The 11,164-nt window shown below is 46.6% G+C and overlaps 3 protein-coding genes across 13 annotated transcripts in view; 1 reads left to right on the top strand and 2 right to left on the bottom strand.

Annotated features, from left to right (window-relative positions):
* Window positions 1-3,225, bottom strand: part of Pfdn2 (prefoldin subunit 2) — a 27,463-nt gene extending 24,238 nt beyond the window's left edge. The window contains exon 1 of the mRNA XM_008848015.3: window positions 3,097-3,225. Coding sequence (XP_008846237.1) covers window positions 3,097-3,171 — 75 coding nt within the window. The 5' untranslated portion in view covers window positions 3,172-3,225. The remainder of the gene's footprint in view (window positions 1-3,096) is intronic.
* Window positions 3,184-6,572, top strand: Nit1 (nitrilase 1). 3 transcript variants are annotated; one of them, XM_008848001.2, is made up of 8 exons: window positions 3,184-3,310; window positions 3,556-3,650; window positions 3,888-3,980; window positions 4,398-4,652; window positions 4,763-4,866; window positions 5,283-5,416; window positions 5,547-5,672; window positions 6,052-6,572. In XM_008848001.2, coding segments are annotated over exons 2-8 (981 nt in total). In that variant the 5' UTR covers window positions 3,184-3,310; window positions 3,556-3,648; the 3' UTR covers window positions 6,319-6,572. The 3 variants fall into 3 exon arrangements, with proteins under 3 accessions (XP_008846223.1, XP_029426733.1, XP_008846222.1); XM_029570873.1 differs by having other exon boundaries at window positions 3,556-3,671; XM_008848000.2 differs by lacking the exon at window positions 3,556-3,650 and having other exon boundaries at window positions 3,231-3,310.
* The window catches only part of Dedd (death effector domain containing), a 12,432-nt gene continuing 7,746 nt past the window's right edge, over window positions 6,479-11,164 (bottom strand). For 5 of the 9 annotated variants that reach the window (XM_017801917.2, XM_008848008.3, XM_008848005.3 and 2 more), the window contains 4 exons: window positions 9,804-10,192; window positions 9,511-9,618; window positions 8,560-8,706; window positions 7,247-8,049 (listed from right to left, as the gene is read on the bottom strand). In XM_017801917.2, the coding sequence (XP_017657406.1) occupies window positions 7,673-8,049; window positions 8,560-8,706; window positions 9,511-9,618; window positions 9,804-10,128 (957 nt within the window). In that variant the 5' untranslated portion in view covers window positions 10,129-10,192 and the 3' untranslated portion in view covers window positions 7,247-7,672. Of the gene's footprint in view, window positions 8,050-8,559; window positions 8,707-9,510; window positions 9,619-9,803; window positions 10,193-11,164 lie in introns of all 9 variants that reach the window. The other 4 variants (XM_008848004.3, XM_008848010.3, XM_008848006.3 and 1 more) reach the window with 1 other exon arrangement.

Genomic DNA, 11,164 nt, shown 5'->3' with positions numbered 1-11,164 from the left:
GCTTTCTTACTATACTTGTTATGGCTAAGGAGTTGACTAATTTTAAAATTACGAAGTTGATTGCCAAGTTATATGACTGTATCACTTGTCTGTATAATGATTGGTTGTTGATTAATAGATTCAAAGTTCTGCTATGTTGTACAAAACTGACTGGTTCACAAATGTCCTGTTTGAAAATATTTCTGTAATCCTATAAAAACTCTGACCCGACAATCATCAGGGCTGCTTCTACTCCCGAGAGAGACAGCCCGGCCGGTCGAAAAATAAAATTTACCTTGCTACTTAAAATGGTGCTGGTGATTTTTTTGCGAACTCCACCCCGTAACAGCCACCACACCAGGACTTCTGACTAGAAAATCTTTCACTTCTTTGCCTAACTTTTCTCACTCTTTAAAGTTAAGCTGAAAGATCATCTCCTCTAGAAAACAAAACTAGTATTTATTCTTTTTAGAAATTATGTGCATGCAAGTGGTAGCAATGTGCACATGAATACAGTTGCCTTTGTAGGAGAGAGAGGGCACTGAATCCCCTGGAGCTGGCAATTTTGAGTCGCTGGGAATGGAACTCAGGGGCCTCTGCAAGAGCCATCTCTCCAGCACCTAACCAGCATTTACTAAACATTCATTGTATTGTCTGTATCTTAAACAAGATGCAAAAAACTGCATTTAAAAATTTTTAATTTTACTCTCATGTGTATGAGTGTTGGTCTGCATGTATGTATATGTACCAAGTAGGTTTCTGTGGAGCCTGAAGACGGTGTCAGATCCCCTAAAGCTGGAGCTCAGTCAGTTGTGAGGTGCCATGTGAGTGCTGAGAACTGAACCCTGGTCCTCTAAAAGAAAAGTAATCCCCCTTAACCATGGTGCCATCCCTCTAGCTCTTGCATGAATTTCCTATCTAAATACTTTAAATACAGTTATCAGACAGGAACTATTATGTTTTTACAGATAGGGGATGGTAAGAAGTAACTCATGGGAAGTCATATATAAATAGTAAACTGTGGAAATAGTATTTAAACACAGGTCTCTCTGATTCCAGTGCATAAGAATGTTCACATCATTCTCTCTAAAGCACAGCGTCCCTTTTCCAGTCACCTGCCAAATCCTAAACCTACATTACTTAGGGATCTCTCTTTTTTTCTGTCGTTTTGAGAGAGTCTCCCTGTAGCCCCAGCTGGCCTGGAACTTGCTATGTAGATTAGCCTGGCCTTGAACTCACAGAGATCCGCCTGCCTCTGCCTCCTGAGTGCTGGGATTTAAAGGTGTGTGCCACCACACCCAGCAGGGTTCTTAAACTGTCATTAAGTGACTTAAAAAATATTTTTGTGTGTGTGTGTACACGTGTACCAGAGTGTATATATGTGCACTATTTGCATGCAGTGTCAATTCAGGCCAGAGAAGGTCAAATCCCCTGGAACTGGAGTCACAGGTGGTTGTGCGCCACCTGATGTGGATAGTGAAAACCAAACCCAGAGCCTCTGGAAGGGCAGCCAAGTGCTCTTAACTGCTGAGCCATCTCCAGGCCCTGTGCAGGACTTGTTTGGTTTGTTTTGAGGCTGTCTCACTCTGTAGTCCAGGCTGGCCCTGAACTCACAAAAATCCTCTGGCAGGATTACAGGAATGAGCCACCTCACTTGGCTTTTTTTTTTCCCCCAAATGAATCTGTGAGCAACTTTAAGACAAGGAAGGTTTGTTTCCATCAAAATGCCTAACGAGATAGCTGCTCAAAAAGTATTAGGGTCTCCCTACTATGTCAGAGGCTACCTCTTCCATCACCCCCAAAATCTCACTGCACTTTATACTTCTCTTAGAACACTCACCTTCTGCCTCAAAACTAGCAGTGGAAAAATCTTTTTTTTACTTCAGACTGTGTTCTTTGATAAGACCGGTTTTAAACTCTTCATGCAGGTACCTTTGCCTGTTTAATTGATAACTGGTAAATGCACCTGTGATTAACTGTTCACCACTCACATACACCCCAATCCTTGGCCCTCCAACAAAGTAGGCACCACCACCATCAAACTACACCCTTAGCCACAAAACTACTTTCATTTCTATAGTGCGGTTTTCTTCTCCCATTGATTAAACACTAGCCTGCGATCAGCAAATCGCGATTACCACAAAGAACTTTTGGGGGGGGGTGTCTTTTTTGAGATAGGGACTCCCTGTAGCCTGAGTTGGCCTGGAACTCGCTACGTAGTTCAGGTTGGCCTCAATCTCAATCTGATTGCTAAAGATCTTGATTGCGTTTTAATGTACAACTCAGCTATTTGTGTTTCATCTTTCAAGAATTCCCTCTTATGCTCCTTGCTTCAAATTTTTTGTTGGGGGGGGTGTCTTTTTTGAGATAGGGACTCCCTGTAGCCTGAGTTGGCCTGGAACTCGCTACGTAGTTCAGGTTGGCCTCAATCTCAATCTACCTGCCTCCTGAGTGCGGGGACTAAAGGCGTGAGTCACCAGGACAGGATTTTAAGGGCTTTTTGATTATTGTATCGGATGTTTCTCGATGCTAATAAGAACAGAAGCAAACTTGGATTAGAAAAGGATTTCTAGTCTCTTCTGAAGTCAATCTACACTCGGAAGGCTGAGGCAAGAAGGCGGAATACTGAGTTCGAGGCCAGTCTGGGCTACGTAGGAAGACCCTGACTCAAAAAAACCAAAAACCAAACCACAAGGCCGGGTTCAAAATAGAACACTAGACTGTCTGGGTCTGAGTCACGTGGCTTGTGCGGCGATAGTCGCCGTGGTTGCAGTCACAGACCACACAGCCCACTCAGTGACTGGGATTCGCTACCAGACACCAAACCGCACCGTACGTTGAGCGGGTAAACCGAGGCCCACCTGCCATCAGACCCGGGACCTTGCGGAAACGCGCCCCTTGTGGCGGGCTAAGCTCCCCACCCGCCCGGGGACTTGGCCTTTCCCGGCCCACCAGCCCACTCTCTCCCTAGGAGGGGCTTGCGATGGCCTCCAAAGACCCTCCTGAGTGTGACCGCGGCGAACGTGAACGGGGCTGGAGACCCAGACAGTCCGTGGACTCTGTTTCCCGCACGGACTCCACACCCGGGGCGTGTCCTCCGCATTCAGGGCTCGTCACCTGCTCAGCCGATACCGCCCCCTTCCCTGCGCCGCTCCCGCTGCTCTTGCCCACACGACCGCTGCTCTCCGCCATCTTCGCCGCCTGCTGGGTTTCCGCCTTGCGCACGCCTCATCCTTTCGTCACGTCCTGTCTCCGCCCACTTGCCCACTGCTCTTCTGGTTCCTGGCGGCTCTACGGATCCGACCTTGCGAGTGGTTCTGGCCATCTTCATGTAGGACCTACTTTCTTTCCCTCACGCTGCGGTGAATGCCACCTGTGCTGCTTTAACTTGTGCAACAGACTCCTGCCACAGGGAGAGGCGGGGAAGGCCGCGCTAACAGAGGGTGGGGTTGCGAGGTGGGGTCTGGTCCTGTGCCCCCTGCTCATCTCGAGATCATGGGGCTCTAGGGAGGGTGAACTTCAGAGATTATAGTGTAAGGGGAAAGATGTGTTGAGTCAATAAAGCTGTTCACGCAGCACGGTGAAGAGAGGCGTGGGGAAACGAGGAAGGGTCCATGAGATGACTTGAACTTCGGAAACGTTTGGCAGAGGAAAAGGACTTCAGTTTTAATGTGAGGTCACTGGAAATTGAGGTATTCAGGCACGGATCATGGTCTCCTCCCCCATCTTTCCACTTTATGCTCTTTACATAGCCTTAACTACTAATAGAAGCGCTTTTGAAGCCTTGGGGGAGGGCATTACTGGCAGGGCCCTGATTCAGCCTCACCAATATGAAGGGAAATGGCAGAGAATTCTAGAAACATGCTGCTTGAAGAGGTCTTGGTGTTCTGATTTCTCACATTCTTCAGGCTGGGCTTCATCACCAGGCCACACCAACTCCTGTCCCTTTTGTGTACTGGACTGCGATTACCTCGACTCTCTGTACTTTGTACTCAGCCCAGGTAACATGTTTGCTTATTAACTGTATAACGGGAGACAAAGGTGTCAGCCACCCACAGAACAATTAATGAATGAGCCCCAGTAGCTCTGAGGTTAGAATGTTCTGTAAAAGTGGAAAGAAGGGCTGGTGAGATAGCTTAGCAGGTTCCAGGCGCTTCTCATACAAGCTTGGCGACCTGTTTGACTCCCAGAACCCAGATAAAAGAGAAAGGAGAGAACCTCTGATCTCCACATGCATTCCATAACTACATAATACACGTGCTTAAGGCCAGCCTGGGCTACATGAAACCCAGTCTCAAAAAGAGAAAGTCCAGTTTCTGGCCTCCCTCCTTCACCAGCACCACCATTTGAGCCCCTGCCATTAAGCTTGGGTTTCTCCATGCTAGTATATCTGAGAATCCTGCCTGTGCCATTCACAGGCTCGGAGCCATGGCTGTTTCCTCATCTTCTTGGGAGCTGCCCCTGGTGGCAGTGTGCCAGGTAACATCTACACCAAACAAGCAGAAGAACTTTAAAACATGTGCTGAGCTGGTTCAAGAGGCTGCCAGACTGGGTGCTTGTTTGGCTTTTCTGCCTGAGGCATTTGACTACATCGCACGAAACCCCGAAGAGACGCTACGCCTGTCTGAGCCACTGTATGGGAGCCTTTTGGGACAATATAGCAAGCTTGCCAGGTATGGGGGTGGGAGAGAGGTAGAATCATTGCTGTGCAGTGTTCCTAGATTGCCTGCCACATAGAGGGGGTAGAGCCTTGAGAAAAGTTGTCAGTGTCCCCTCCCCCCAGGGAATGTGGAATCTGGCTGTCCTTGGGTGGTTTCCATGAGCGTGGCCAAGATTGGGACCAGACTCAGAAAATCTACAATTGTCATGTGCTTCTGAACAGCGAGGGTGAGACTTCATAACTCTTTAAGTCTGCCTTTTCCTAGATTTTTCTACCTTAAACTCAGATTTTTCACAATTCTCTCAGCTGCTTGGCCCAAGACTTTAGAGGATTTTGTACTTTTAATTTTTATTTTATGTGTATGAGTGTTATGTCAGCATGTAAGTGCACTTGTCCTGTAGTACCCATAGAGGACAAAAGAGGGCATTGGGATCCCAGAACTGGAGCTACAATTAGCTGCCCTTTGGGTCCTGGAAATCAAACCTTGGTCTTCTGTAAAAGCAGCCAGTGCTCTTAACCACTGAGCCATCTCTCCAGCCAACCCCTGTACTTCTGTTCTTAGCCTATAAACCTTTTCCTCTTTGGGAAAAGAGCTAAGCTGGACTTCTAGAGCACCTGTACTGACAGCATTCTCTTATGCTAGGATTAGTAGTGGCTACTTACAGGAAGACACATCTGTGTGATGTAGAGATTCCAGGTCAGGGGCCTATGCGTGAAAGCAACTCTACGATGCCTGGATCCAATCTTGAGCTACCCATCAGCACACCAGCAGGCAAGGTGGGAGTTTGAAGAGGATGAAGGGGAAGAGGGAATAATACATTGAAGTGGTAACATCCCTTTTGAGTGGAATGGAGGAGGTACTGGATGTAACAAACAGGACAGGGTAATAGGTTGTTTTGTATTTCAGATCGGTCTATCTATCTGCTATGACATTCGGTTCCCTGAACTCTCTCTGAAATTGGCTCAGGCTGGAGCAGAAATACTTACCTATCCTTCAGCTTTTGGATCTGTTACAGGCCCAGCCCACTGGGAGGTAAGAGAACACTTCTTCAAAACATAAATGCCTCCTTTTAACCTTATTCTCAGTATTGGGGTGTAATAGCACATACCTGTAATCCCAGCACTTGGGAGGATAGCCACAAGTTTAAGGCTAGCCTGCTCTAGTGAGTTCTAGGGGATACATGAGACCCAGCTTGAAAAACTGAAAGAACAAAACCTTAGTCTCCTTCCTTGGATTTTCTTCCGCTTCCCGCTGGTGGGAAAAGTCATTCTCCAGATAAGTGTCATTCATGTTCTAGAATTAATGTAGTCATTTTCTACTCAATTATAGGAATGGCCACAATGAGTAGATTGGTCTGTAATGCCCTTCTTATCCCTATGTATACTTGAGTGAACATATATCTCATCCTCAGGTGTTGCTGCGGGCCCGTGCTATTGAATCCCAGTGCTATGTAGTGGCAGCAGCACAGTGTGGACGCCATCATGAGACCAGAGCAAGTTACGGCCACAGTATGGTGGTGGACCCCTGGGGTACAGTGGTGGCCTGCTGCTCTGAGGGACCAGGCCTTTGCCTTGCCCGAATTGACCTCAACTTTCTGCAACAGATACGCCAAAATCTGCCTGTGTTCCAGCACCGCAGACCTGACCTCTATGGCAATCTGGGTGATCCACTGTCTTAAAGCTTTTTACTTCTAAGATACTACCACCCCCACTTAGAGGTGAGGCAATTCAAGCACAGCTCCCCTCATTTGCAGAACCTTAAACTCTTAATGGATCACAGGCTCAAGTTCTTGGGAAAGAAACTTTGTCCTGACCTCAGATTTCAGTTTCAGAAAAGTGGAATCTTATATAGTCACTGTTTATTTCATGAAAACTGAAGTTACGCTGGGGGCTAAGCAGCACTGGCATTGAAAAAAATATAATAATCATAATGTCTGTGTGTGGACATCACCTTTGGGAGCTGGAAGGGGAGGCGGTATCAGACCTGCTTGACTAGGCTCCAGTTGTAGGCCTCCTGGCTCATTCAATATGCCTTCCTACCTAAAAAGTGCAGCACTCAGTGCATGGCCTAGCCGCATTCTCCAAAGCACAGGAGTAGGTGTAAAGGTAGAAAAGAGGACAGGAAGAGGAGGAGCTGACACCAAATACCTCATTTTCTTCTATGGTGCCCCTTGCTCAAGCTGGAAGGAAGCAAAGGGAAAGGGGATTGGGATGGGGGTGAGAGTTCATTTGTTACTTATTTTCACTTAAAAATGGAAATGTCATGCTTCCCCTTCTTTTCAGAGAAGCATTTTTAATTTTAATCAGCAGCCTCTGTTCCATCCATGCTGTGTATGAGTGTTCACACACACACACATCACAGTTGGAAGGGGTTAGTAGGCTGACCAAATCCTGTATGTTACTCCCTTGAAGAGTTTGACAAAGGAGAAAAGGGAAGGAGCCACACCAGGCAGAAGTTTCAAGCCATAGAATGGAGGAAAGGCAGAGAGAGAGGAGCAGCACCAGAGGCCAGGAGAGAGTGGAAAGGGCCACAGCTTGTTTTTTAAAAATTCTGTAATCTGGAAGAAGGTGGTAATTAATTTCCAAAATACACTTCAGAGTCCCACCTTCCACATAGCTCCCTTACTCACAGCCCTTTGGTTTTTCAGACAAAATTTAAGAGCCCTCATAAAGCCATAAGTATTGATAACCCCTCAGTGCACCTGAAAGCAATGTTCACGTCAATCTCTTACAAAGACTATGTTCCATAGACTTTGTCCCTATACATCTGTCTTACGGCTCAGTGGTAAGGTGGCTGTAGAGACACACATTAGGGGTTAAGTGGAAACAGGAAACAGAGGGGAAGCCCAGGCACATAGGTGCAGGGAGGGGTAGGGAACACCACTTCCACTTTCCTTTGTCTTTTCCTTTTAAAAAAAAAAAAAAAAAAAAGGCGGTGTGATTGGTTGGAAGGGTAGAGAACAAACTCCAGAACAGTATGTGAGCTCCAGAGGTGGGTGGTGGGAACAGTCTCCAAAGAGGTGTGGGGAAAGGTCAGGGCAATGCTTGCAGCATCAAGTTCCTCAGGAGTTTCTGTCGGCCCAGCTCATAGTCCTCCTCATCCACATTCACCAGCAGCTTGATGGCTTCATGGCCCACAGCTTGCTTGAGAGAGTCTGTGATGAAGACACCTTTCAGTGCCTCTAACAACGAGCCATTGATGTAGTCGCGCCAGAATGCGTCGAGGTAGGTGAGCTCAGAGAACTTGATGTCACAGATGATGGAGCCCAGGTCCCGGGACTTGAGGATGGTGTTGGCCTGGTTAAAGCGCTCAAATTGGCGCTCAAGTGGGTCCTGCTTATTGGAGAAGACATTGCCTTGCAGAGCAGTCTCATGCTGGCAGTATTCAGCCCGAACTCGCAGCCTGATATCTGAGAGAGAAGATATGAACGGAATAATTAATAGTAAAGAATGCATTTACAATTACAGCCCAAGCTAGAAAAGTCTGAAAGAACAGTAAAGTAGAGAAATCTCACAGCTTTGTTACCTCTTACCCAGAGTTAATTCTTTCTGATAAGTCTCTGAAATCTTTGCTTGAATGCAGGAGGTTCCCTTAATGTAACCTACCTAGATCAGCATCAATCCCACCATTCATAAACAGCACCTTAAGAAATATTTTCTTAATTAACAAGGCACAGAAGTTTAATTCCGTCTTGACTTGGTTCATCCTATCACAAGGATGTCATATTGACATCCCTTTGACCTAGTAAAAAGAACTGCAATATGCCATTACCACAAAGGTAAGAGTTCTCTCGGACACTAAACCGAGGCAATAGCACAAAGATTGCCTTGTACGGAATAACATACATAGACTGTCCTCATTCCAGGAGCTCTTTATACTTTCTCAAGTCTACGTCTCTAGAATCCTTAAATTTCCTCACCACATGTCTGCTTTTCCTTGGGATCTGGTGTCACTGACTTCCGACATTTTCGCTGGCTGCCTAGTGTGGCTCTCCCTCGGGCTGGCCGCTTGCTACACATCTGAGGACCCGAAGTGGGGCAGCACACCACAGGATAGTGGGGAGGCACTGACGAGAAGGTGAAATGTTAGAAAACACAACAGGGTAAAAACAATTTCAAGTATTTCACTTAGAACATGTAAGGAATCATTTAGATATTAACACAAAAAGCAGTATCAATAATATAACCTCAGGGCTGGGGAGGTTAAGCTCAGGGGTCAAAGGTTTGCCTAGCATTCATGAAGATCTAGATTCTCTCCCTAGCACTGGGGGCCCACTGGGTTTGGTGCATGAAGAATTATAGACTAACCTGGGCTATATATAGCAGGAACCTCTTTCAAAACACAAAAAAGTTAATGTGACCTGAAAGGAGGACACAATGTGAGAACAAATATGAGACCTAGGTGAAGGATTACATCTCATTTGATTTGTGTGTGGTATGTATATATGTTCTTGTGGGTGTGTACACACATTGGTATACCTGCATGTGAAGTCCAGAGGTCAATATCAGCTGTCTTCCTCAATCCCTCTCCACCTTAATTTGTGAGACAGGGTCTCTAACTGACCCTAGTGCTCATCAATTTGTCTAGGCTGGCTGGTCAGTGAGCTCCAGGAATCTACCTGTGTCTGCCTCTCCAATACTAGGATTGCTTTTGAGGATTACCCAGCTTTTTATGTGGGTGTTGGGGGATCCAAACTCAGGTCCTTCATGCTTGTGTAACAAACAGTTTACTGGGCCATCTCCCCAACCTGATTTATTTTAATGAGGTAGATGAAGGGGGACTTCAACTTTTCATTAAAGTTGTCAAAGCCAGGAATGTGATGACAACTGTTCTTGTTTGATTATGAAAATTAGGAGTACTATCTTCTCACCTGTTTTAGAGGGCTGGGGCGGCCTCGGTTCCGGATCGCTGAGGGTTCTGGGGGTCACATAGCGGATTGATGTCTCCTCTAGATACTTGTCTACAAGATCAGGGCACACTGCAGGAAGACAAGGAGTCACTCAAGAAGATACACACCTGCCTTCTCCCAGAGGGCATCATAACATTTTCCTAGACACTCCCCAGTGTCAAGTGCTCCTCCCTCCCTCTTAGACTTCTATGCTGCTTACTACTGGCCTCCCACAGCTGTTTTCTAAGTGTCCCCAGGCCCCAATAAACCCTCACCAGCCCGTCTCCTCTTGAGCGTGACATAGGGCAGCAGGTCATGGCGAGTGATGATGCGTAGCAGCTGCAGCACCTGGCGAAAATTACTCTCATCACAGCGGCCCTGGCGCTCCAGTGCCAGTAAGAAGTCACGTCCGTTTCGGATGAGTCCTCGTTCATGGTCATCAATAACATCAACAAAGAGGAAGGAAAGCACACGCACATCTCTGTGTGTCAGGTGGGTGCCCACGATGTCAAACATGCGGTGGAGGCTATAGAGTCCATGTTCCTGCTCACCATGCTCTTCTGGCCACACCTGGCTTGCCCGTCGCTTTAGGCCCGCCATGCTGGGGGCTCAGGGACACAATGCTTTCCAGAATCCTTGCTCAGCAGCTGCAATCCCAAGTGTCCTGTAAGACAGGATAAGAACCTTTGAGCCATTCAATGGTAGGAACTAGTTTTATTCATCCTTATATTCCCAACATATTGTTGACACAGTATGTGACTTAATACATGTTTATCAAATAAAGTGTTTCTTAAAAATATAAACCCTAGGGGCTGGAGAGATGGCTCAGCAGTTAAGAGCACAGATTGCTCTTGCAGAGGACCTGGGTTCGATTCCCAGCACCCACATGGTGGTTAACAACCAACCATCTATAGCTCTAGTTCCAGGGGATCTGACACCTTCTGACCTCCTTGGGCAATGCATGAAACCAGTGCACTTACACACATGCAGGCAATACATTCTTACACATAAAAATATTTAAAAATAAAAAATAATAAACCCTAGAGCTTGCCATACTCAACAAATGATGCACTAAGTCCAGGTCTTACCGGAGAAATACAGTCACTGCCTCAAATGAGAATGTATGCAATTCTGATACATTATTTCAGAAGTTTCTATTTCAGCTAGGCATGAGAATGCATGCCTGTAAGCTCTGCACTCAGAAGCCAGAAGTAGGATTGCCCAAAATTTGAGGCCATCCTAGTCTACACCCAGTTCCAGTCAGGGAGACCCTGTATCAAAAAACAAAACAAGCCAGCATGGTGAAGCATGCCTATAATCCTAGCACTTGGGACCTGGAGGAGAAAGGATCAAGAGTTCAAGGCTGGGGCTAGAGAGATGGCTCTGCAGTTAAGGCCCTGGCTGCTCTTGCAGAGGACCCAGGTTTGGTTTCTAATACCTACATGGTGGCTAACAATCATCCATAACTCCAGTTCCAAGGGATCCAATGCCCTCTTCTGGCCTCTGCAGGCATTGCACACATAGGTGCATCAACATACATGCAGGCAAAACAAACATATTTAAAAAAAAAAAAAAAGCTAGGCATGGTAGCACACACCTTTAATCCCAGCACTTGGGAGGCAGAGGCAGGCGGATC

The sequence above is a fragment of the Nannospalax galili genome, unplaced genomic scaffold (genome assembly GCF_000622305.1).
Source record: "Nannospalax galili isolate Female #2095 unplaced genomic scaffold, S.galili_v1.0 scaffold484, whole genome shotgun sequence".
NCBI classification, from domain to species: domain Eukaryota; kingdom Metazoa; phylum Chordata; class Mammalia; order Rodentia; family Spalacidae; genus Nannospalax; species Nannospalax galili.
This window is presented reverse-complemented; position numbering and strand designations above follow the sequence as displayed.

Bases quoted from the DNA above. Each gene is read 5' to 3' on its own strand.
- Nit1 (XM_008848001.2), top strand. The intron at 3,981-4,397 runs GTAACATGTTTG...TGCCATTCACAG, and splicing joins GTACTTTGTACTCAGCCCAG to GCTCGGAGCCATGGCTGTTT. The intron at 5,673-6,051 runs GTAAGAGAACAC...TCTCATCCTCAG, and splicing joins CAGGCCCAGCCCACTGGGAG to GTGTTGCTGCGGGCCCGTGC.